The 26,918-nt window shown below is 41.1% G+C and overlaps 1 protein-coding gene across 1 annotated transcript; it reads right to left on the bottom strand.

Annotated features, from left to right (window-relative positions):
• Positions 1–5,684: 5,684 nt before the first annotated feature.
• rad18 (RAD18 E3 ubiquitin protein ligase) lies at positions 5,685–24,164 on the bottom strand. Its single transcript, XM_086118875.1, has 13 exons — positions 24,018–24,164; positions 22,417–22,495; positions 21,711–21,772; positions 21,359–21,429; positions 17,387–17,751; positions 16,339–16,438; positions 15,018–15,205; positions 14,578–14,648; positions 14,422–14,482; positions 11,643–11,768; positions 10,421–10,544; positions 8,601–8,642; positions 5,685–6,156 (listed from the first exon to the last, which is right to left on the bottom strand). Exons 1-13 carry the CDS (start codon positions 24,063–24,065, stop codon positions 6,057–6,059), a joined length of 1,437 nt encoding a protein of 478 aa, XP_085975001.1. The 5' UTR covers positions 24,066–24,164; the 3' UTR covers positions 5,685–6,056.
• Positions 24,165–26,918: the final 2,754 nt, after the last annotated feature.

Raw genomic sequence — 26,918 nt, forward strand, 5'->3', positions numbered from 1 at the left:
TTGGTACTACAAAAGGACTGTGAGGTGTTGTTGATGCGCACTTGAACAAATGCCAGAAAGTGTCCCAGAAGTACGGCGCAACACTGACTGGATTAAAAAGTGAAAGTATCCAATTCCAGATTCCTTTTAAAATCATTCCACTTGAGCCTCAAGAGGAGCCGGTGAGTCTCTGCTTGGGGAGATGATGTTCTACCACAACGAGATAAAACTCACAACAACTCAGCTCGCTATGAGGCAAACGTGACAATGCACTGATTAAAAAAACAAAAAACAAACAAACAAATAAATAAATACATCTGAACGTTGGTGTTGTACAAAAAGCGGTTCACCCTCCAGTGTTTTTTAGCATCAGGACGACGTTCCATTTGACACATGTAAGACAAAAACACAGCCACTTTTCTGCCTTCTATGGTTCTGTGGAAAGCGTACCGAGCTGTGTTTCCTCTAATTTAATAACCAGCTCATTGGACACAAATGGGCCTTCTCTTTGAACAGTTGGAAAAATAAGATTGAGGGCACTTATTCGTCCTGATGAAAATGATGCTAAATGACGGGGCCAGAAACAGAAGACAATGGCGTTATTATAATCACACAATGCTTGCACAGAGAATACGAGATCATGTTTTTGTCGCCCGTTGTTGGACCGCCATCTCAAGGCAGTAATTGACGTTCATAATTGTCATCAAAATAAGCATGAATCAAAGCCACGTGTAACAAGAAGGAACTGAAAAATTGCAGCTTGAAATATACGAGCATGTGTTACTCGAATAGAAAAGGAGGAAATGTAAAACAGGGCTCCCAAACGGTGGGATTTGGACATTTAAAAAAAATCTGGCTTCATTTCTTAGCACAAACAGACATGGAACTGGATCTACGACGCGGGACTGTTAGCCAAACGCGCTAAATTGTCATGCAGCTCTGGGAGGTGTTATTAAGTATCCTGAGCGTGTGCAATGTCATTTTTTTAAATTGCTCATGCGTAGCCATGACAAAGAGAGCAAAAAAACCGAGAAATGACAAGCAGAACGGTTCGTTTCTGCCCACGCAAAATGTTTTCAACGCCGGACGCAAACGTTGTCACGAACTATCGTCTATTCAGCAATACGGTTTTGGATTTGGAAGCCAGTCACTTATGTCACTCCATTTAATTCTGCGTCTGTGTCATTTCACGACATGGTGACAATTGTCTGGATCTGGCCTGTGCAGAGCAGTTGCTGAGGTGTCCCGTGCAGAAGATTGAAATTTCACTCAAGGGCCCACAGTTCCAAAATATATGACATAAAACAATCAAATCAAAATGACCAAACATTTTTTTTTTCATTCATACAAGCCGTACTCTTGTTGTTTGAAGTTCTAGATGGAAAAAGGAGAGATTTGTCTTTTCTCATCAGTGGACGTCGTGAGCACAGCATGTGTGACGTCACTCACGTTTGCTGCAAGCTAAGTTTGAAAGTAACTATAGCAACTGTAGCGATTGGTGAGTAATAGACACACAGAAAGAACGCTTCAATTATCCAGCCCCATTTAGATCCGCTTCAAGATTTCCGCTGGACAATGCGGGGCTGTTGAAAAAAGGCTGCCCATTAAAGGCGCGAAAGCAACAGGCGTTCTGAGGCGGTCAAGCGGCGACGGTCCAAGAGTGCAGAAATTCCCTGATCAAAAACGGTGCTGCCAAAAAGGCACAACCGTCAAGAACCAATATTCTCCTTCAATGAGTGTCAGGGCCAAAACAATCCACAACAGGACCACAAAATGGACAACTGCCACGAAATGGCTAAAAAACTAAACAAAACAAAAACAAACAATGAGATGGCTGCCACGTCAAGGCCATTTTTAAAGGCAAAATGACATAGTTACATCGAGTTGACCTTGACGCAGTTGTTGGCTCCTCCCCAAATTATCGACATGATATATTTCTCCTTTATAACTCGAGAATATGCTCGTCTTCCACTTATACTTCCAGTTCCACTATTTGGTTGATTGGTCTGCCCCTTCTCACAAGCTCGATTGCCATAGTAAACATTAATTCTCGAGTGATTTAACATTTATAATCAATAGTTCAAGCACAACAAATAATTCTCCAGCAGCATGATCATTAAAATGATTTGAAGTGCAGTTCATTCGAATTCACACCACAGCGAGACGGGGTTTTTTATGTGCGGTGAAATGATCTTTTATTGAGGTCCTCGGTTCAAAATGACAAATGATTAAATTAAGAAACAATCATGTTCCAGTGACAAAAAACAAACAAAACCCTAACAAGATTTCTATTTCACTTTATCTCCCGAGCATGCATCGTTCCGCTCTCCACAGAGGCCATACATGATAACAACCTCGATAACCAGCACTGATCATCCTGCTGGTGAAAGACCACAGGCTCATTTGTAGTTTTTTGTTGTTGATTTTTCAGTGAAAAAAACCCCCAGCACTCTCTCTCAAAAAAGAAAAAAAAGTATCCCTGCGGGTTTTATGTTATGTGCATAAATTCTCTATTGATTTCACATTTGTCGTCTCCGTCTTATCCTTACGGCGATGTCAAAGCATAACGTAAAAGAAGCCATTAACAAAACATGACATGGTCCAATTCAGAGAACTTTTTCTTTTCCCAGGACTATAATTACATTTTCACACAAAAAAAAAAATCTAAGCAAAGTTCACGAAACTGATACGCAACGCTGCCTATGAAAATCATGAGTGAGCGCCGTTCAGATCAACATTACGTTTGCCTTTACGTCAAGTGATATGTCATCACTATGTATATGTTTCCGCACCGTAAGGCGCTTTGGAGTATAAGGCGCACCTTCAACGAGTGGCCTATTCCAAAACTGTTTTCAAATACAGTAATAGGGCGCACCACATTATAAGGCACATAAAGAGAAGCTACTATAGTGGCTGCGGCTGCATTATGCAGCCACTAGATGGAGCTACACAAAAGGAATACAATACAGCTTTATTTATAGAGCGCTTTCACAACCGCTGCAGCTGTAACAAAGGGCTTGAGAGAACATTTAAAATACAATGTCCGAGAAATCAGAATATTGATCCATATATAAGGCGTCGGCTTATAAGGTGCGCTGTCAGATTTTGAGAAAATTTAATGCGTTTAGGTTCGCCCTATACTGCGGAAAATACTGTATACGTTACAGTATAACCAAAGTGTATTCTGAGTAATAAAATGGAATAAAAGCTTGTGTTTGAACACAACACCATTACGAGAAAAAGAGATAATGAAAGAAAGAAATAGAAAGCTGAGGAAATTACATTCACAGGAGTATTCACAGCCTTTGCTTTGGAAACAACAGCCTCAAGTTGATATAGATGCCACAAGTTTGGCACACCTTTCGGAGCTTTGGGCAGTTGCCACTAGGTTGGATGGGGGGGCGGGGGGGGGGGGGGGACGTCGGTGCACAGCCATTTTCACATCTCTCCAATTGGATTAAAATGTGGAATCTGGCTGGGTGGCTCGGAGATATTCAGAGAGTTGTCCTAAAGCCACTCTTTTGATATCTTAGCAGTGGGCTGAGGGCTGTCCTGCTGAGAAACTAACCGTCGCCCAAGTATAAGGGCAAGAGCGCTCTGGAGCAGATTTTCCTGCTCCAATTAGGCTTTAGAAATTGGAAACGGGAGGCACCTAAGCACAAGGTTGTGAATAATTATGTAAATGTGATGGAGGGGTTTTTTTTTGGGGGGGGGGGTTCATTTATGGGGTTTTGTGTGTCGAATGTTAAATGAAAAAACGAATTTAATCAATTTTGGAATAAAGCTGCCAATTTGACTCCTTTTCAGATGCACGGTAAAGTTCCACTTTATGAACTATTGTTATTTTGAATAAGTCATGACGGACAGCACTGTGATTCTCAAACTTACCATATTTATCCATCCATCTTCTGGATCGCTTATCCTCTATAGGGTCGCGTGTGTGCTGGACAGCAATCTACCGTATCTACTGCAACAAGTTTTTTCCCTTTTTTTTAGGCCTCCTCGAGAACACCGAGAGCAGTCAAATGGGTCACCAATGACCAAGCCAAAGTCAGCATGCAAAACATTTGCCGCGAGTGGCTCCTTCCAAAATAATGTCAACCAAAATGTGTCAGGAGGAAGGAATGTAAGCAGATCTTTTTGATTTATATAACCCATCCTCTGATTATTATTATCATTATCAACACTGTCTGATGAGATCAGACAATCGGGGTTTGGCTCATCAAAAGAAATGAAATTCGCTTCATTTTAGCATAATCATATTTTGCATGATAGGCCGTGCATTTGTGTAACATGATCTTTAAATTGCATGTCAAGCTTTTCTGGTTTTGGATCGAAGGCAATCATTTCTTTTGTCACCAACGGATTAAATACTCCACTAAAACAAGACTTTTAATCCAAATTTAATAAGATCTTGTCAAGCATCGTGGAGAGCCTCGCTTATATTTTAAGCATTTAGCTATCATCACCAACAATTCAGCTTCATCCTTTTCTCCGTTTTGATTGCTGTCAACCCATAAGCTGTTTATTTGTTTCCGACAGGATTTAGCCAATTCCACTTGACCTATTGCGATGGTCGCTGGGGGCAAGGCGGATGCGGCCTCGTTGAACACGAGTCCATGCCGTGACTATGAATTTACTTCTTCACCATTAGGCCAGTTTAAAAAAGGGGAGGGCAAGGAGTCAAAAAAAAAAAAGCGATCACAACTGTCCAGGGCATTTGAGAGTGACACGACATCTAATTCTCACATACTTATGAGCTTTACAAAGACAAAGTCTTTCAGCGGCCACGCGTCTTATTCCGCAGGTCTTTCCTAGAGACCGTTCCGCGTATGGCATTCTTGTTAGGTCCTGTTGTCGCCTCTCTCTGAAATGAGGTCAGAATCAGGGGCCGGTTGGGACCCGAGCAGTGTTCCAAGCAGGAGTGCAATCCATGCTAAGTGGAAGAAAGGCAAACTGCAGTGCGGATCGATGCAGAAGTCAGATAAGAGGGGTAACGAGCAGCGCAATAGGTAGGAGTCCAGCTTTTGTCCGTCAGCTTGTCTCCGCTCGGCCCGATGGGAGAGATCAAGAGTGTGGAGCGCCGCTTGCTGTCCAGGCTCCAGGCAAACTGTTTTCGATCAAGATTAAGTTCTCTCTCACCCTCGTTCACATCTACATAAACACCACATCTCCTCCACAAGTGCGGACACACTTGCTTTGACCCGAGCTTTCCATCAGCATTGGATTGATTAAATTACAGTGACCTCAAGTCATTTTTCCATCAAAGGCGATGAAATCCAAGCGAGTCTTTATTAGCTTTGTGAGTGAGTGAACTCTCATAAATCGGCCTGACAATAAACCCTAACATAACAGAACTCCTCATCCCGTTTAGGTGCCTCGTTGTTCTGACGGGTGCTCACTTATACGGCCCCTACACTCATAACACTGCCGGATTAAAAGTAACCCAAATTCAGTGAAAGAGCGAACCCAGCACTGGGTCCAAAAAGGACACCCAGCGCATTGGGTTGAGGATTGAACCCAGCATGTTGGGTCAAGATTTTGACCCAACACGGGGTAAAATCTAGCGCTATGGTGTTGATTCTGTCCTCTTTTTATGAGAGGTTTTAGGTTAGTTTCATACATTTATTTGTTTTGAGTTGTCTTGACGTTTCGTAGCCCGTGTCGTGTGACATACTCAAATGATTGGTCGTGAGGCGTTTGGGAAATTGGCTACATGTTTTTATTTTTCAAGTGTTTTTTAAAATTTCTGTTTGTCCATCTTTGGAATTGTTTCTACTAAATGTTAAAAATAATACAGCTAACTGAAGTGGAAATTGATCAATAACTCTTGCTTTATTTACATTTGCACTAAAATCTATGTCAGACTCCTTGGAATTTTGAAAGGAAAAAAATATATACAATGTAAAAACGAGCAGTACGGACTCACTGTGGATTACGAGGTCATAAATTTAACCAGATATGTACAAAAAGACATGTCTCAAATAAACACGCTTTTGATACATTCTTCCGCCGCCATCATGTATTGTCTCAAACGTGTGCGGTCTTTCGTCCTCCATCTTCAATGAAGCCCCTCGTCACGTTCTACGGCGCCGTTTCCCTAAAGCGGTCGATGAAGCAGCGACGGATTTCCGGGAAGAAGATGTCCGCTTCCTGACAGACGTCCTCTTCGTGACGCTGTTCAGAAGAAGATTTGGTCATTTTTGAATTGGGCATGGGGAAATATGCAACATCTCTCTTGTAAGACATCTCCTGAAGAGGACAGTTTTATTGGCATATAAAATACCCCCAGCAGATGCTTAACTGGGCTCCAAACTGTGTTTTGGGGTAGAACACTGTGCCTTTTATTACACTTCTCTGCACTAAACATTTAAACATTGGCATTTACCAGAGCTTATGCACCTGCTCCCTGCAATCTATAGGCTGAAGATATTCAAGGAACATGGACAGTGCAATGGGCCCGAGTGTGAGTAGTAAGCCTCAAGGATGTAGAGTAGACATAAAACATACGGCCCGTGTGCCAGAAAAGGCCTATCATGGGGGCGCAATCAGGCCTGTGGGGCCATTATCATCAATTTTTGTTCAATAAAAGTAACTGATGTTGCTAATTTTGTAATAAAACTCACTGGTATATATTCTTTATCCTCGGCGAAAAAACAACTAACATAAATGCAGTTAATAACAGTTTTAAAATAGGCCATTCATTCATACTCGAAGGTGCCTTATAGTACAGAAATTATACCGTGCTATCCCTCAGGACAAAAATGTTTTTTGCAGCAGTTAAGTATGACACACCACCCCCTCCCCCCAAAAAAGAGAGAGAAAGAGAGAGACAGATATGTTAACTTATCTTCTGCAATATGCAAGAGATAAATGTGGCTATAAATTAACTAGAATTTTACAAACCCGTTGGTATTAAAAAGCTCCTTAATTAATCCTAAAACAAAAACTTGGCACCTACTCTATCCAAGTGAATCTTTGCTCGATTAGAATGCTGCTGGGGCGACTGACAATTATTGCGGACTATTTCGACAAATGGTCTTCTAGTTCTGTCATCAGCAAATTCATTACAATTCAACTGGTTCCTTGCGTGGTTTAAAACCACCAGGCAGAGATAAGAAGTGTATGTCATTTAATTAAAAGACAATTACTGATTTTTGCACACATATTTCTTCCAATAATTACTGTTCTTTTGATGACAGGGAGCGAAAACAGCAGATGTGGCCTTCAGGAATCAATTCTCTCTTGTACATCAAATTTGCAGTCAAGAAGTGAAATATCACTTGATTGGTTTTGTAACGAGGTCAACTGAGTTGAATTGTGACTTGGACTCATTTATTCATGATCCTGACACACTGAATGCAATCAAAGATAAGATATTGTATATTTACTGTATATATGCATACTAAAATAAGTTAATTTCATTTCAACACCATTATTTGGTGCACATGTGGAACCTCTTAAAGCTCACACGCAGGGCCCTGCTGACAAGAAAGGAGTAAAAATTGAGATCAGCTCACAGCTGACGACAAAGTGTCCCATGTCTCTTTATGCTGACTTTATTGGCAGGAAAAACTAAATTCCAGTACTGGAATTTGGGTCACAAGTCCACGTGGCAAATGGAAGCTGGAATGACGACGGAGTGGGTTCGTGGACGGGCAGTGGACTGATAGACGCATGTGTAATTTATATATTCATTCATTCACTCCAAAGACGTTTTTAAACGTCTTTTCAGACTTGGTCCACAATTGGCTGGTACCGAATGTTAAAAAAAAAACAACAAAAAAAACACTCAACTGGCCAACTATGACAATCTGCAATGTAGAGATTAAGCCTCTTTTATTCCTTGTTTCCTTCCATACAAGTGACATGGCAACGCCCAAGCTCCAAGTCTCCACTTAGCCTGAATGTAAACAGAAGCCGGAAGCCTAAACTGTGAGAATGACATGCATAAGGAAGTGGTAAAGGAGTCAAAAGAGCACTGATCTTTGACTCGACGCGCCAACGCGCTGCCCAGCAACTGGCCGGCAATGCGCTCCCACCTCAACTGACAGCCTATTGAGAACTTTACAAAAAATTACTGCTCTGACCAACGAGCCAGCCTTCAACACAAACAGACCATGAATCAACCCGATGACAAGATTCCATGGACGTAAGACCGTGATTCGATTTCATAACACAAATACCATTTTTTGTTATGATTTTTTAAAAGTTAATAATTTTGCCCAATATTTTGTGTGGCGTTTCCTTGGTTGAAAAAAAAAAAAGAAGCACATTCTGAGAAGAGTGAACAAAATCCATTTTTACAAAAACAACAACTTTGTATGATTTAGCAGGCCGCAAAATATGCTGCGGGCCCCATCCGGCACCCGAACTTTGAGTTTGACACCCAGTCTGACTAGCTGGCCGGTAGCAAGTGTTACATGCACGCTATGTTCATCTGACGAGATGCGCTTGATGTCGTGTCCCAGAAAAGGTGGGGCTAAGTATCATAATGTACAGTACACGTTCACTTTCAAATGGAGACTCACAATTACATCTACTAGAATAAAAGACAAAAACAATGAGGATGAGATTTCATTTATTTTTTGTTTTTTCTAAACAGGGTGGTGAAGACTTACTCGTTTATGGAAGGTTCTGGTGCAAAGATGTCCGAAAGTGAGCTGCAGGTAGAGAGAAAGAGGAAGAATGAGGAAAAAAAACAAAAAAAACCTATTCAATTTTACTGATGTGGAATTACTGTGGCAACACAAGGCTTTAATAAAGTTTGTGGATTGGACTGCACTGCGCTGAATCTGAGTTGGTGCCGGACTTCACACGAGAAGTTAGAAAAGTAAACGTCATACTATACACCACAGCGTGAAACTGCTTTGATGAACAGGTTTCTCTCATTTTGTGCTTTTCGCAATTCAAAACCCAACACGGAGGACATCAGGAGTTGCAACACGACAACTGCCACATACACACAAATAGTGTGCAGAGACAGCAAAAAAAAGTAGAAGCATGTTTTTGGATCGTGCGAGGAAACCGGAGTACCCGGAGAAAAACCACACGAGCATGGGGAGAACGTGCAAATTCCAAACAGGAAGGCCGAACCTTGCATCTCTGCACTGTGAGGCGGACGTGCTAACCGGTTGCCCACCGTGCCGGACCCCAAACAATGCTAACACAAAAATGTTTCAGTGTCAACTGAGATCATAAAACTCGAGACTGAGCGATTAATGTGCAGGACGATTATCGCATATCACAAATATATTAGTCAGTATGCTGTACAGAGATTTTGTATGAAAACTTGAGAAATTGCTTTTTTTTTTTTTTTAACTTGAATTTAAACTGCTTATGAAGCATTTGTGAGATTTCAGACAAATCTCTTCCAATATTTTGGTTAATGACACCAAATTATGTGACAAACAGTCGCGATTTTGACATCGAAAACAGCACATTTGAGTAAGCCTGGCATGCTAAAAAGTGAACATTAGGAAGCTGTCAGGCTCTGAGCATCAAAGTGTGAAGTCATTTTTACTTATTAAAAAACTGCCTTTGCAAAGCAATCCGGCGCCCCTTGCCAGCTAACGGGGCTCTTGCTTCGCGGCTGTTAATCGCTAACATTGGAATCACTGTTAAGCGTTAAGCAACATACAAAATAAAATGTCAGCATAGTTCTTTCATCGGCATTAAGTCGTGAATGAACTTGATTTCAGGATATGTGTTATTGATGTCCCGGTAATAAAAAGGAGCCTCTACTAGTCAGGGATACGAGTCAAGTGACACCGTCAGCCTTCACGCTGCGACGCACTGCCGGGAACTTCAAAATAAAGGTGTTGATGTCCCTACGTGATTTGATAAGCTAATGTCTATTTTGAAATTGGCCTGATCGCCGCGTTGGCGGCGTGTCACCGTCATGCATAGCATGAAACAACGTGTTGCTGCAGTCGGCTTGACTTTTTCCCACTGCGTACATGAAATAAACATAAATAAATAAACAGCTACCGAGGCAGAAAGAATGTTTCGAGATTTTTTTTAAAAAAAAAATTTCGCTGAGTTTTGCCCACAAAATTGTGGATGCATTCAGACCTGGTTTAACCTCAGGCGCATTGGACTTTAGAGGTTCGGCCATATGCATTTGAAAGATTGCCTTCAAAACACCGCTTAGGGACAGCACTTATGATTTACAGCAACATGACGGGCACCCACAAGGTAGGGCAGACATCTCTTTTGGAGTCAATTTGTGGTTTTGCACTTCTGTTCCAAAATCTGCAAGCATTCTGCCAGGAATGCCACACATCTCTCATTGTACAGACAGCCAGCAATGCCCTCAAGTCGATCCACAGTTTACTTAACACCTCTGGGGATAAAAAAAAATATTCTGGCTTCAAGGAAGTCTCACCAAAGAGTTTTGGGGGTGTCGCATGCAAGTACTTTTCTTTATGGAGGGACTCACCTGCTGACAGAGACGTCACTGTAAGTGGGGCTGTTTGAGAAGAAAATGCCTCTTGTGGAAGGCTCCTTTTCTTCCTCTCCTTCAGATTTGAGATCCAAACAAGTCTTTGATTCTGCACCTTGAGCTGAATGATACAAATGAATTTCTCACGTTATCCTACTTCACATACAGTACGTTAGGAGCTGCCACAAAGGATCGCTACTGCGCATGTGTGTCAGATGAGGCCCTTTTTGTTTCATGAGAGAACAAAAAGGGCCAAATAAATAAATACTTAGACAAAAATAAGCAACTCATTGACTATTAAATTAATTGTCAACGATTTTGCTCGTGGACATCGTGACTAGAAAAGATAAGATATCCTTTATTTGTCCCACACTGGGGACATTTACAGCCTCCAGCAGCAAGAATGTAGGCAGAAAGAAGAAAGAAGAAAAAACAAACAAACACTAGTCAACTGATGTTGACTTGGCAGCCCTACAATCGAGACTGACAGACCGTATCATTTCAGTTCTTTTTTTGAGATAGTATCAGCTGTCGGATGACATCTGAAAACAATTGCTTGGAAGAATGGAAATAATTTTCTCGGAATATTTTTTTCCTTTTTTATGCGGTGTTGCTTCACAGCGATGAAACACTAAATGTATTTATGCGATGCAAAAAGTCAACAAAAAGTTAACATACTGAAGAAATACCAGCAAACATTTCTCATCCCGAGCTAAACCAACCAAAAGCCATCCATCCATTTTTTAATCCGTTTTTCCTCGTGAGGGTCGCTCGATGTGCTGGAGCTTATCCCGGTCATCTCCAGGCCGTAGGCGGGGTACACCCTGAACTGGTTGCCAGCCAATCGCAGGGCACACAGACGAAAAACCATCCTGGTTCACGCTAACAACTCATTTAGAGTGTTCCATTAACCTGTCATGCATATTTTGGGAATGTGGGAGGAAACCGGAGTACCCGGAGAAAACCCACACAGGCATGGGGAAAACATGCAAACTGCACACAGGAAGGCCAGAGCGGGAATCGAACCCTGCACCTCTCTGCACTGTGAGACGGACATGTTAACCAGTCGACCCCCGTGCCGCCCCACCATGACCCTTTCAACTCAATTACATGGCAAATGTGTCACTGAAGGGAATCTTCCAAAAACTTCAAACCATTTGTGAAGATTGTTAGCTGAAGATTGACAAAGTTTGTGATGCAAGAGAATATCTCCCCATACCTGCCGAAGGTGTTTGCTCTGCATCTTCGCCTCCCGCCGCCTCTTTTATCTGAGTCGGCCTGGTTGTATCTAGGCGACCACGAACCTGAGCAACCAGGCGAGAGAAGTCGTTGCTGTGCTGCTTCCCTGCGAAGATAATGATGCATAAGAAGCCTCTCGGATTGGGTGATAAGAGTGCACTTGGAAGACTGCTACGTCAGTCCTGTCGGAGGTTAAGTAGCGCTGAAAGTTACCGAATACTGTATCTAATTGCTTCAAATATTGCATCATAAATGAGCCACTTTCCCCATTAATACAAAACACTTCTGAAACACAAGCTAATGATTTGCAAGGAAGCAACTAGATCAATCACAGTTGGACTCTGTGAAAGGATTATTAACAATGTTTATTATTGTATTGTTGTTTAGAGCGGTGTATAGCTGCACCGCATCACACTGTCCTCACTCATTGAGCTTTCCAAATTTGTTGACAATGTTGAATAAGCAGCTGTTGATTCTACAAATGATAAATGGCATGTTTTGACAAAAGGCTGCAATCACATGTGAGTGCTCCACCGAGTTTCCGGAGTTATCTGCTAGCTCCCGATGCTGGCAGTGTGACTCACCCACATCCTCCTGTGATAAATCAAGAGGTTATCACAGCAGTGCAGCTATTAATAAAAGCCTCCTCCTGTGAGTCAGATTCATTTGTCACTTTTTTATTTTCAAACAGTCACCCCCCCCCCCCCCCCCCCCCACCAACACCTCTGCGGTTCTTGTCAATATGATGGTTCACCAGAAAATAATCTCCAATGGTGCAACTCATGTTCGAGATCTACCCCAAAGGTAAAAATTGACACGGTCAGCTTTCACTTTGTTTGACTTTGGGCATATAGTGTGAACTCATTGAGCAAAGGCAGGATGAGGGTTGAGGTGGATCATCAAACAGGTTTTTTTGGGTCCATTCCAATCTTAGTTGCTCAACAGCTCATTAAAGAGAGAACATCTCTGCGTGTGGTTGATGGGCTTGTTACTTGCTAGTTGGACTACTCTCCAGTAGGGCTCGATGGTTAATCGCAATGTAATGGTGATTTCAATTTTGGCCCTTTTAATCCAAGAAAAACAATTATCGCACAGAATGGCGTGGAAGTACACTGAATGCACCAAATTGCTTGCGTAGCAACTATGTCATGTATGTGATTCTATGATCCCCGAGCTTCCCTTCCGCTGTTTAATGACACTGCAGTTGGATTTTACGATAAAACCAAACACACAACAAAAAGAATTACACACATTGTATATTTAAATGCAAAACATGCTTCCCTGCCCCTGGCCCTCAAACATCAGTAGCGCTAATGCTAAAGCCAATGTAATATCCCATTCAAAAGCAAACGAGAAATTAGCATCAACTTCAGGAGTGATATTCCTTCAAATAATATTCACACACAAACACGGGTAAGATAAAACTACTCAAAGACACAAATTCTTCCCAATCTGTGATTTTTTTTCTTTTTTTAAAGTTCAATTGCAACTTTCTTCTGTACTCATTCTAAGGGTGTACTCCATCCATGTACAGCACCACACTGCCCCCAAGAGGCCAAAAAGCCAAGTATTTAAACATCTTTCCTTTCCTCAAAACTCCAGCATACAAAGATCCAACGACTTCTCTTTTTTTTGTCATAGCAACGCACATAATTGTCTCTTTTCAAGTTTGACGATATTTTCTCAAGGAACGAATGTCATGCTGGTAAATATGTATGCAATTTGCATTATTATGCAAAGATTACTCAACATTGGCAACTTTGGCTTCATGCAGGCTGGGTGATGGAACGCATTACTGGAGCGCATTCAGGTCTTTGTTTCAATTTTACATTCTAATTGAAACTGCCACCAGGACAAAGGCTGGACATAAATTCCCTCATCTATAAAAGCTTATTATGTGCTTAGGAAAGAGTGAATGTTTTGGAGCCATTAACTTCAGTTTAGCATTGTACGACGGGCCACTCAGCTATCTTAAGAGTGGAGTAAAATCATTAAGTGCGCTTAGTCCATTGTTAGAAAATATAATACGCTTTCATGAGCTAAAAATAAAAATAAAAATCAGCATTTCGGTGCCTTCAGAAATTGAGTTAACACCTGCAAATCTTTCTCTTTGTCTCATGGCATGATATGTGTTCTTTGCAAAGAACCTCAAAACAAAAGCTGTTCCTCATCTCCCGAGGCATACAAATCCAATTTTTGCTTTTCATCGGAACAGAGGACAGTTTACTGATCGGACTCATCTGTCAGTGAAAGAGAAGCAAACGTCATGTGACTCGCTATAGTGCCCCTTTTGTAGAATAAGCTTTTGTGGTTGTGAAATATATTGCACAGGCTTGGCATGAACTGGCAAAGTGTCACAAAACCGTTCAATATTTCATCTTTTTGAATGGATTTTTTATTTTTATTTTTTTACAGATGTCTGCAATCATAAAGCTCAGTTTTGCAAAAGGTCAAGGTTTTATATCTTCTTTTTTAAGAAATGTACTCAAAATGTATTTTTTTTTTCAGACACACCTAATTTATGAATATCTCCGGCAGTGAGCACCGAGTAGAACTTTGGAGTACAGCAATTTAGTGGGCTTTGACATTTTTGTTAATACAGAAATTTATGAAGCGCAGAAACTGTTTCAGGAGTGTATCGTATTGACTATGTTACTCAGCAGTTCAAATTGACGCCATTTATCAGACATATTGACTGGCATCATTGAAGCACAGGCCAGATATGTAAACAGTGACCGAATAACAGCACAATCACTTACTATACGTTGAGTGAACCTCATCAATTTCCTCCTCGGAGTGATTCTTTGAGAAAACCATCACCTGCACATTTGAAAGCAGTGAATGAACATCTCCTAGTTTCAATGCACATGGACATTATCAACAACGAATACAAACACAAGACAGTCCCAACTCACAGGTTTGACTTTGTCATGTAGCTGATTTTTGATCCTCTCGGTGGCTTCCACCTCTTTGACAATTTCTTCAACTGTTGAGGAATGACATTAGATCTAAGTCGTCGTCTGCCTACCATGCTTTAATGCAGCAGCTAAACAATTGTGAAATGTAAATATTACGATGCAACTATGGTTCTATCAGTTTTGATGACTGCCGAAGCAAGCACTGGACGATTACACGAGCGCACGGGTCAGCAACTTGGCTCTTCGAGGACCCCTTACCCAGCATGGTTTAAATGTATCCCTCCCCCAACACACCGGATTCATATAGTAGTCAGGAAGTTGTACAAAAAGTACATTTTTTTTTTCCTTAGCAAAGGTCATGACAGATTGGAGTGGCTAACCTACAACAGAATGAAGCATAAAAGACATAACAGCTTTCGAGTACTGCTTTCCTTCACCTGATTTGGGGTTGAGCGAGTCACATTGTGCATTATAAATATGCACAAATTCCTTGTGCCTTTTGATCAGCTGATCGCGGGAGCCTTTCAACGAAAGGTTCCATTCCTTGAGCCTCCGCTTCAACTCCTGCAGGCTAAGCAGGTTGTACACCAACTTCCCCGTCGGGCGCCTTGCCTTGCCAAGGGAGCTGTGACAGAAACATTTTACTGGTTAATCCAAAGATCCGCAACATTCATGTCACTGGGCTCTAATACAATGAAGTGGTATGATGGAAATGTCAACAAAGTAATTCAATATTCAAGTCACGTGCTTCAAGCTATCGTGCTCTGCGTTCGCCACATCGCCAATGACAAGGTGAAATAGGGAGTGGCGAGATAAATATTTCCTGCGCTCGTCACATGCCACTGAATTGCATGCTAGCGACTTCTGTTGCGATTCGTGAATGGATGAAAACATGAATATCATGTCGGTTTCTGCACCAGAGACGTAAGAAGTAAGATGTAAGACGCGGGGAGGTTTGGACACCGCTGACTTTAGTGATAGAAAGTTTGTCATTAGCCTTCAAATTAGCATTAGCATCTTGCTTCATTGTGCTCCTGATCACCAAAGGAAAAGCCTTCGATCGCCTCATTGAATTTATTTATTCATTTTTAGCTATTTTTATTGTGTGTCCCATAGAAATATGCATTTTATGAAAAACATCGTAAAAAATTGACATTAATGTCATGCAAATGATAAATTGGGATGTATAGGGGACCACAAAGCAAGTAAAATATATTTATAGTTGACACCCGCCATTCGAGGAGAACAGGAAGCAGGCCGGCCTGCGAAGAACAAAAATCCGCATTTAAGTGACACTCACTGAAATGCATTGGAGAGAAAAAAATGGCCTTGTTTTTTTTTTTTTTTTTTTTTAAAGCCAGTCCAGAATATTTAAGATACCACCACCATTCATCATTGTGACAGAAAGGTGTCATCCAGATTAAATGCTCTGTGCCGGTGCAAAAAATATGACCATCATCGGTCATTAAAAGACAATCAACCTGCTGCACACAGTGCAGGACGAATCACCTGCAACAGTAAGACTCAAGAGAGGAACATTACGAGAACTCAAATCTTCAAATGCCGGGCAACAAGGAGCATCAAGCTTCATTTTGAAGTCAGCACATAGACAGAAATAATAGTTAACAGACTACCTGGTGTGAGCTACTTCATTTGAAAGAAATAATGGTCAGAACATGTTTTGTGGTGCTTACGCAGCATTTGGAGAAAACACTTCTCTGCTGCTTTACTCAACATGATGCGTTCAAGTTACTTTACCTTCTTAAGCTTTCCTTCTTTTCGCCGCTCGTGAGACACATGTCCAAATGTTTGTTGATGAACGGCTGGGACACACTCACGGAGCACACGGGGCACTCCACTGCAAGAAGACACATTTAATGGATTCCAAAAAACAAAAATCAACTAGAAATATGAACAGATCAATAAATAGTAATCCATCACTAAATGTAACACTTTAATGTACAGTACCGGTACATCCAAATCACTTTCCCTTTCAATTGCATCTTGCGCTGCTAAAAAACTGAAAGGTTACTTTGCAATCTATCAACGGCCACTTTGTGTCATATACCAACAAATAACGTGATACAAAGGAAAGGAGCGTGAGCGCCGATGCGGATGTGGAACTGGGAGTCGCGGCTTGGAATTGAAGTGGATTTACATGGGACAGGAGATGTGAGCCAATCTCTTTTTCGTCAATGGACGCTACAGCTTCGTGTTTGCTTTCAAAACTTAGCTTGTAGCAGACGTGTGCACATTTTCAGCATGACGTCTCTGATCCACTGGTGAAAGGACACTTTGATCCTCTCCTCTTTCATCTATAACTGCTTCAGACAACAAAGTGTATGCAGAAGAGTGGTGAAGATTGCACGACTGTCTGTGTCCTATGTGTTGTGTTGTGTTATTTTTATTATTTTGACTTCAAAATGGCGCCGCGTGAGTGGCTGCCTTTCCAGCAGTTCCTATATTTTGTTGTTCTACTTCTTCCTTTCATAACTTTGCTGCTGTGAATTGGGAATTTCTCCATTGGGAGACTAATAAAGGTTATTCTCATCTTATCTTATACAAACACACACAAACATTTCCTCTAAATCTATTTCACTTGTCCTGTTCAGGTTGACAGCTGTGGAGGAAAACAATCCCAGTTGACTATTTCCTGGATTGATCTTACGGCACCTGTGCAAAACCCTGCATGTAAACTACAGGCCTGATGTCTTGCGTATTAAAAGATGGTGAGTAAAGGCTGACGGAGTTACAAAACGGACGCCATCGGAACAAACGAGCTTGCGCAGCGCCTGATATGCTTCACCTTTGATTGCAGGCTTCACATCCGTTGGCGGTGATGAGGAAGAATGCGGCATCTCTTCTTCCGTGCTGATGCCGTGCAATTCCGTCTCATCCTGCTGCGCCGAGCCGGCGTCCTGCATGGATGCCTCTTCCACATCACTGGGCTCTTCCTTTACAGTGGCTTTGTGGGGGTCAGCGTCCTTATCACTGCGCGTACGTCCAGTCGGGGCATCTGTGGCAGACTTTCTGGGCCTCTTCTGGAAAAAGTGACTCACAAGAGAGCTGTTGCACTTTTGGCCTTTGTCGCTCGGTGCTTTGCATTTGACTGATGCTGAGTTCGTTGGGGATATTGGTGGAGAGTCAAAATAAGTTTGTGACAACTGCTGTCTGGGGGGGGGGGAGGAGGAAAAAATGTGCATGGAATTACAACATGGAAACCGTTCAGTAGAGAGTAAAAGACAGTTGCGTGAAAGATCTTCTTCTCTCACATAATACAACAATACAGGATTACATAAAGACCATATGTCCTGTAGGATAAACACATGAGTGCAGTATAATACAGAGAACTCTTGTAGTCAGTGAGTTGAGGTCTTTTAACTATCATGTCGACCACTCAGTATCGCGTTTCTTTTTAACGGACCATGAAAAAGGCGACACTTTGTCTCGGGTCTCGAAAATGTGCGAGGCAAACAAATGGCAGCAGGTCCATTACAGAGCAATAAAATGGAAGCAATGAGGTGTGCGGCGCTTTGCTTTCCATATTTAAAACTTTATATTTGAACTAATTGCACCCATTAGCCCGGGCTGACACGCATCAAACACATATGCGCTTCTTTTTGCACCACTCTCAACTCCGCGCAAGACTTTGGGGGGGAAACTCACAAAGTAAACAAGGCTGCACAGTATAAACTCTTACACACTTCATTAAATAATTCTTTTTGCAGAAACTCAGTCAGCAAGTAAAGGAGCGCTTTGGTTTTTCTTTGGCTTCTTGTGAAGCCACCACAGAAGAGTACCAGTGATGGAGGGGGGGGGGGGGAGCGTACAAACAGCTTTTGAATTGTGACAGGAATACATCTGGCTAGTTAATGCGTTGATCAACAATATTAAGACGCTTGTTTTTTCCTTGGCAGATGCTACAACAAAAAGCATTGACTAAAAAACAGAAACAAATGGATACTATGAATTGCCAGCAATTTTGACTGCACTGATTTTATTTTCCTGTATTCCACAACAAACCAGGATTAAATTACTGAAACTGTCAACAGAACATCCACCACCACGTGTTCTGCTGCTGCATGCGGCTGAACATGTGCATAACCGGCGTAACTTTGCTTTACTTCGTTTCATTGACTTGTTTACTTGTATGAGAATGTAAGAATATCACATAAATCTGCCGTTACAGCCAGGAAGATATTAAATGACCTAACATTGTACGTTTTTGGAATTTTGAAATGAATACAACTTGGACCTGACAAACATAGGTTCCGCTGCATTGTTTTAAATGAAATGAGAACCATCCACACGCTGAGCTGAGAGCCGGAGAGAGGGGGGGGGGGGGGGGGGGGGGTGTTTCCGCAGCGGTGCAATCAGTCTCCACTCACTTTAAATATCCAGTCGGATGAAGATAACCAGATTTGTAGCAGATTCCATCAACAGTTCATTAGTCAGTGGCAGGAAGTAGACGGGATTCATCCATTTTGGACAAAGTGAGAAACACCTTGACTTCAGTACAAATGTTTGTTTGAAGTCATGAACAAACTGGAAAGTATTCAAAGACTAGGGCCTGATGTGGCCAGGCTGGGACAGAGGAGGGAGGAGCTGACATTACATTACATTTTACAGACCTACAATGTTCAACAACCCATTCACTCAATTGTATCTTTGCAAAGTTTAACTGTTAATCCTAAAATACAGAATATACTGTATTCAATTCCCCAACCATGACAAGCATGTATGACAAAGAGTGAGGTAGCGGGTGTGCTGGAGCCTAGCCCAGCAGATTTGGGCAAAGATTGTTCGCCAGCCAACCGCAAGGCAAACAAAGACCATTCACACTCACATTCACACCAAAGGATAACTTTTCCGAACAAGAATCGAGCAAGAGCGTGGATTCAAACCCTCAACCTCAGAACAGCAGGGTAGATGCGATAACCACCTTTCACCATGCCGTCCGAATACATCGTATAAATACCAGATGTCTATTTCACCTGGAATGCATCACCTCATATGCAGGTCCTCCATTTTTTCCTCTGACAGAAACACATTTTCAGGCACTCAAGCTGACAGGAAATTAAAAAGAGCGGTTGCGTCATGCGCCCATTCGTTTATTCGGTGTCAACAAACTGAAGTGAGACCTTTTGCGGTCCTGATAACCTTGAGGCGATTAATGAAAGCACTATAGCTTGCCGCTAACAAAAAATAAAAAAGCTCAGCAGTTGGCTTTATTGACTTGGTTACTCAGAATGTTGCCAACCAATCAAAGGGATTTCAGCATATATGTTTGCACATAATCATGAGTGTTTTTCTGACAAGTTGGACAATTCAGTCATATTGAGGGTACAAGTAGTGATGTAATGGTAAAAGCAATATCGCGATATTAAAATTGCCCCGATATCGTCATGTTACGATATTACAAGCGGCACCATCTGTTAAATAGGCCAGGTTATTTTCCATTTGTGCAGTTCCAGCACCCTCTAGTGGTTGGTTTCCTAATGCAGTTTAATTTGAATTAGGCAGGTTTTGGCCACCGATGTTTAAGATTCACACTAATCACCAGGTGAAGGGGAGCAAGTTTGAGTTCTTCCACAAATATACTTAATTCACAGTGTGCGTGTGCATTAGCAAGTGAATGCGTCAATATTAAGTATTATTACTGTCAACAGATAAATTGATTCTGAAACTACTCGTTAGTTACAGCACTAATTACCTATTGATTTTTTTGCAAATCATTCACTTTATGTATTGCTAACACTGTACTGGACAGCCAAACTGCTTCCCATGTCACAGTTAGGTCCATTGATATGTTTTAATCTATGCTGATCAATCTTTTCCATGACCGATGCCATTTTATTCTACCTTTGAAGAACATCTTTTGCAGAAATATGTGGTTAAACAGCAAATTTGGCTATTCAACTTTGACTGTTCAACTGTATATGAAAAATATGTCAGGCGGACGGGAAAAAAAGTGAAGTGAACCCTGTGGTCGGGGTCACTAAAAATGAACTTGTGATTTAAAAATACTAGTCAATTTCCTCGAAACCATCAGCAAGCTGACATTGGGCCTTAAAGCAACATGAGCTGCAAAGCTACGGAGTATATACGACGACAATATATGATGTTACATAACCTCAGCTAATGAAAACAAAATCCCCATTGGATTTGCCCTGAAACCTTCATTTAGAAATGAATTACAACGAGCCGCGAGTACTGCGCAAGTGTCAATATAATGCCAGTGAATTGCAGTGCACTAAAAGTTGTTCTCTGGCATACAGACTATAATCATATTAATAAAAATGGGATCCACTGACATCGCTACTGTAATAAATATTCCCCACTAACGACGGCGCTATTGTGACTGGTTATGATTGTGTTTTGGGTTCATCACATACATGTCATATATGGGGGCGGGGGGGGGGGAAGTGTTGCAAAGGGGAAAAAAAAGAAAAAAGAAGAATGAGATTAATTGATGAGCATGTTTCTGTTGACCTCGACAACTTCTCCATGTTTCTTCACCCACTTGGAAAATTAATTTCCCACCCCGGGTCTAACATTACAATGTGTACATCAGTTCTATTGCTGTAAATGCAAATTGCCCGAGTTCTTGTTCAAGCATCATAATATCTAGAGCAGCAGTTTAAAATGATAGACTAGGGTGTTCATTTCAACGTTACTTCAACTTGAATGTGAACTAAAACAAAGGTCGATCAGCATCCGGCAAATCATTTTGTTGGATCTGCGGAGTTCCTTTGTACATTAAAAGAAGTCTGCGTACCTTGCAGCTTGAAAGTTTACAACCAATTCATCCAGTAAACGGTTGTTTTGGAGATCTTGTTCTGTTGCTTGCTAGAAGAAAAAGGAGGCAGAAATAATGATATTAAAAACAAAAGACAGATACTCGGAAATTGAGTTATAACCACAGTCATGGAACGAATTAAACTCATGCTCTAAGTACCACTGCATTTTCTTTGCTCATATAGTACGTGCAAAGCACCAACTGCAGTCGCTTTTCTGTCACAGTAAATTCAAAGTTTACCATTGAACTGACGGGTTTTTTTTCTTTGCTAAAGAAGGAATTAGAGTTCCACAAGCTCATACCGAGATTCCCGCAGAGCTTCCAAACTTACCGCATTGCAAACTGGACAATGAAGCTTATAGGAAAAGAATTTCCTGATGCACAAGGAGCAAACTGTGAAATGATACACAAACAATACAAGCATCTGGTAAAAGAACGGCATATTCTTTGGTGACAGACAGCTCGGTCGTTTTGAACAGTATACAAGATATGAGACATAATGTTGGTATCTGTGCAGTATGGATCCATCGCTGAATGGCTCAAAATCCATCCTCATGACTGCGCAATTTGAGTTGTGGCGGAACTGCTGTTTTTCCACTATTGATATAAAACAGGAGTCCTAGTTTTAGTCACGAATTTCTCAAAAAAATTAAGTACACGGAGTGTACGATTCGATCAACATTTCCCAATTATGATGAGCGATAGTTATTGCTGCATGTAGTGACTGCAATTATTGAACTGATTCATCAGGAATAGTTACCACGATTCTCATTTGCTGACAGTTTCTGTGTCAAGTACGCTTTTCAATGAGAGCAGTCTTTAGAAAATAAGATTAAGATGAAGAAAGTGATGAATGTTTGACACTCGGATTGTACGAAAAAGTTCACGACCTGAATTGTCAACCCACCTTGAGTTAGACAGACATACCCACTCAATTCCACTTGTCCATCAATATCCGCACAAAACACGGAAAGCAGGAAATAACTTGAGCACCAAATCAATGCCACTCCATAAAGGAGTACAACTGCCGTACTTACAATTGTGAGAGCATTTGGTCATCATTGAAGTGTTGAGAAAATCAAAACAAATTGGACATCGCAACAGGGCGTCAACGTTCTGGAGAAAGAGGGAGAGAAAAAAAAAGAAGAAATAGGTCAATTGTTAGTCATCACATTTGGAAACAGTCCATCTTGGTACCTGTTCCCAAAAAAAAAAAACCTCACCACACAGAATGACTTTCGGCCGATGGCTTTAACTTCTGTGGTGATGAAATAGATTGAAAAAAAAAAATTGGTCAAAACAGTCATTTTAGCAAAAACTGAACATCTCTTGGACCTCTACAATTTACTTCCCAAACTAATAGAGGTGCTCAAGATACCACAGCAACTTCACTTAACCTTGTGTATACAGTAAACATCTTTGTGGGCAGTAAGAACCATGTCAGATTGCTTTTTGGCAATTCCTCATTAGCTTTTAAAACGATATATCCTCTCGTTTTAGCTGATAAACCTTTGCCTTCCCTTGATCTAGATGCATGTCTCGTAGGCTGGATTTCAGATTTCCCCACAAACAGATCACAGCAGGTAATAGTGAATGGAACTTTGTCCAGCCCTCTATCATCCTCAACACTTGCACTTCTTTTCATTTTATGTACAAAAGACTGCCACCCACTGAACCAGGAATAGAAGCTTCTTCCTTCAGGCCTTCACCTGAATGTTCCCATCGACCAAAATCAGACATACATTTTCTTGTGTGTCTCTCTCTATCCCCGGGCTTTAAACGCTGCAGGGAGGAAGAGGTAGTCTGTATTATCCCTTTCATTTTCTTGTTACTGTGAATTGTGCACTTTATTTTACCAACCTGCACCACTACCGCTGCAGCATGTATGCTGACCAGTAGTCTGTTATGTCTTTTATTTATTTTTTAAACCTGTGAATTATGCACTTTACCTGCAGCCACCATACGTATGATGACCAATAGTCTGTTATGGGCTTTTTAACTTTTTTTACTGTGCATTATGCACTTAACACAGGTACTGTATATATGCTGACCAGTACTTTGTCATTACGTTATTTTTTTCCCCCTCTGTATGATAAACCATGCACTGTACTTTACCTTGTAGCTTCTGTTCATGAGCTGCTTTGCATTATGTTTGTGCACTTTACGCATTTGATGCAATTTGCTGCTCATATCATTATAATTATGGGTTAATGAGTCTTTTGTTTTATATTTCTCAGCGTGACCTGCTGAAAACCAAATCGCAAAAAAGACAATTCAATAATGTGAAGTTCGTCGTAACCTGCAAAGATATATCTGGTAATAGCACGAAAAAATAGCTAGAGAAAGGAGATAAATATTTAGATCTGTAGTATTGCAGGGAGAAAGCTAGACTGGATTGCAATTATTGTGTTAAATTTCCCAGTTTGACCGCATTTGAAGCTTTTGACGTTTCTGTTTTAGTAATCCCAAAACCACTGCGCGACAGCAAACATGAGGAATATTGCACTGCAAATGAACACGTTGAGCTACTTGTTCAACTTTTGTGAAATAGCTTTGAGTGTGTTGTTAGCTCCTTTCGGTAAACAACGCACAGGCTAAGAAACCCCATTAAAAAACACTGACGGCAGCTCCAACTTACTTTCAGAGCCAGACACGGTAGGAGATTTTTTTCTGTTTGGAAGGCCATCGTCGATCGATCAAATAAATGCTGTGCAGCAATTCGACAGATTTTGATCGGTTTTGAAACACCTTGTCCCGCCCGAAAGCGAGAACCCACCTACGTCATTTGACGACTTCCGCTACGTCATAGTTTGTGAACTGTGACTTTGTTTTAGAGGTATTAGAGCACGTATTAAAATGTTACCAATGATTTATTGTGGTTGTATGAGGCGGTGTATCACTGCTTTGAATCGCACACAAAGCTTTTATAATAATTTTGTAGATCCATAAACTAACTAAATTGTCCCTGAGTGTGATTTTTTGTGTGAATGGTTGTTTGTCTGCGTGCCCTGATTGGCTGGCAACCAGTTCAAGGTGTACCCCGCCCTACCCACGACCCTCATGAGGGTAGTGTCATTGCCAACGTGTCCTTGAGCAAAACACTGAGCCCCGAGTTACTCCTGATGCAGTGTAATCATTCTGTAAAATAGGGAGACATTGTAAACACGCTTTGAGCTCCTTGAAGGTAGAAAAGCTATACAAATAAAAGCCCATTTACCAACATTGTGGGAAATAAAAGGCAAAAAAAAAATCCCCTTTGGACAACTTCAACTACAAAATAACATTAATTATGTAAAGCAGAAATAAAAAGATGTCGAGGCAAGTGTTGATGAGATCCCAGATGAACTTCCGGCCTTGAAGAGATATCTGATGAGATCAATGGAAAATGAATTGGTTTATTGCACCGAACTTCAGCCAGAAGAGAAATAATGTGAAATATGCACACTCGCTCTGTATTGAATAGTTTGTCAAACTATGGAAGTAAACATTTGTTTTCAATTTATCGCAAGAATAAACACCTTTCAAATATATTTATAAAATAAATGTTGACTTCCATCTAGTGGTGATTGGTGTTATTACAACCTTGCACAGTCACATATTTGCATATTTGTGAATTTCACTTTTTTCCCCCCAATATTTTTCATATTTTGAATCCCCAAAGATGAAGACCGCTTTCGGGAAGGAGTCTTTTTCAGATGGTATTAGCGAACACGTGGTAAGTCTACCACTTTGATGGAAATTATATCAAACGTTCCACATAAGAAATGCATCAAGGAAACATCCTCAGAAGTTTAAATTCATGATTTCTTGCAGATTTGTGCATTGTTGAGGGTCTCGAAGCAAAGACGCCATGCGGGGGCAGACAATGTGTTTTCACTTAAATATGTGCCCAAAGCAAGTTCTCGCGGCACACCATGGATCAGTGGAACAAACTCATTAACTTTCTTATGCCCGGAGGAATGTAGCCCTCCTGTGAAACCAAATCCAGACAGCGTTAGTTTATCTGTGAAATAGTTTCAAAAATGTAAAGTACTTTGTAGTAGCATCATGTGAACAACATGCAATGGCAGATTATAAATCCAAACACTCAGTCAATATGAGGAGATTCCTAATGAAGCATTGTGCAAGTCATGATCCAGTCGTGTCATTGTACGCAGTGCACAGGTGTGACCTGCATGGAGTTTGGCCGGAAGTGCTGAAAATTTGTATATCTATCAATTGATCGATCGATAGATAGATGTCAACACTGTTTATCCTGAACAGGTCACAGGGGGGTGCTGGAGCCTATCCCAGGAGGCAGGCAAGTAACACCCTGAAAAGGTCGGCAGTCGTAGCGCACATAAAGAGACAAAGAACCATTCACACCCAAATTCGCACCGTCACAGAGTGGGAAACAATCCCACACTGCCCGCACACAAGTCAAACGAGGATACCACTACCACTACACCATCAGTAACTAGAGGTACTGTGACATTTTATATGCACAACAGGCATTTGTGATCTTTCTAGTGGTTGTAAGGCTATAAAATGTTCAGTCCTTGAAAGTGTGATGATTGTTTCCATTCAAGCAAAGCGTGACGCTTTTCAATTACCAGACAGCATTTTTAGCTTTCTTTTTTTTTTTTTAAATGCATCAAAGTAAATTCTTGGTTGCCCTGTTAACATTCATCATTTAGATGAATGCTAATCTGCTACAGTGGGCACCAAAATATTAAAAACAAGACACACCATGTGCTCCGTCCAACAGTACCTTCATCATTAGTTTTTGATTATTTGTTCATTTTCCCCCCGCTTGTCTGTTTTAGGGTCTTAGGTGAGCTGGAGTACATTACTGCAGACTTTCAACAGAATTCTGAGAATGGCCTCGACTGGTCACCCTGCACGTCAATTAAAAATAAAAATGTTAGCCTGTTTTCATCATATGCTCTATCACTGAATGGGACTCACCTGAAAATACAAGCTGCGAGTTACCACGCAAACATATACAAGAAAATGAAATAAATTAAACATGACTTGCACTTGTTGACAAAATTTCATTGTGATTAGGAAAATGAATGATCGCCCAGCTCACCAGGAGCACCCCAGGGGCTCCATAATTGAAGAGAGCCTCCCTGTTGATGAGGCCAATGAGGTGAAGGTAGAGGCAGAAAGTACATTTACGATCATTTTGTTCTGCTGTGACTTGCACTCATTGATTATACCTTATTGTTGCCTTTGCGCTGTTTTATGTTTTGATTACAAATAGAGCCAAATGGCGAGGCCTCGTTCAACCTTGTTGGAGAATCATAATTTCAGATTTTGTGTTGAATGAAATCTAGCAGTAATGTGCAACAACAGTATTCCTGAGCTTTCCCCAAAACATAGGCCCTTAATTGAAGATGTCAGACGTCGAAATTTCTCCCGAAACAGCAGCAGATTTGTGCTCTTTGGGTGACTTCAGTTTTGTTGGACATGTTCTTGTTGAACAGTTTTTTCAGGTGGAACAAATTGGATTTTGTTCATGCTCCGTCACTCTAACCGTTGGACTATGAAGTTAATT

Source organism: Hippocampus guttulatus, chromosome 8, assembly GCF_054856545.1.
Source record: "Hippocampus guttulatus isolate MCC_2025c chromosome 8, RoL_Hgut_1.0, whole genome shotgun sequence".
Classification (NCBI taxonomy): Eukaryota; Metazoa; Chordata; class Actinopteri; order Syngnathiformes; family Syngnathidae; genus Hippocampus; species Hippocampus guttulatus.

Bases quoted from the DNA above. Each gene is read 5' to 3' on its own strand.
- rad18 (XM_086118875.1), bottom strand. From the start codon at position 24,065: ATGGCCTTCCAAACAGAAAAAAATCTCCTACCGTGTCTGGCTCTGAAA. The intron at 15,206-16,338 runs GTAAAGTAACTT...TTTCTGTCACAG, and splicing joins AAGAAGGAAAGCTTAAGAAG to CTCCCTTGGCAAGGCAAGGC. The intron at 11,769-14,421 runs GTAAGTGATTGT...TTATCTTCGCAG, and splicing joins TGAGGTTCACTCAACGTATA to GGAAGCAGCACAGCAACGAC.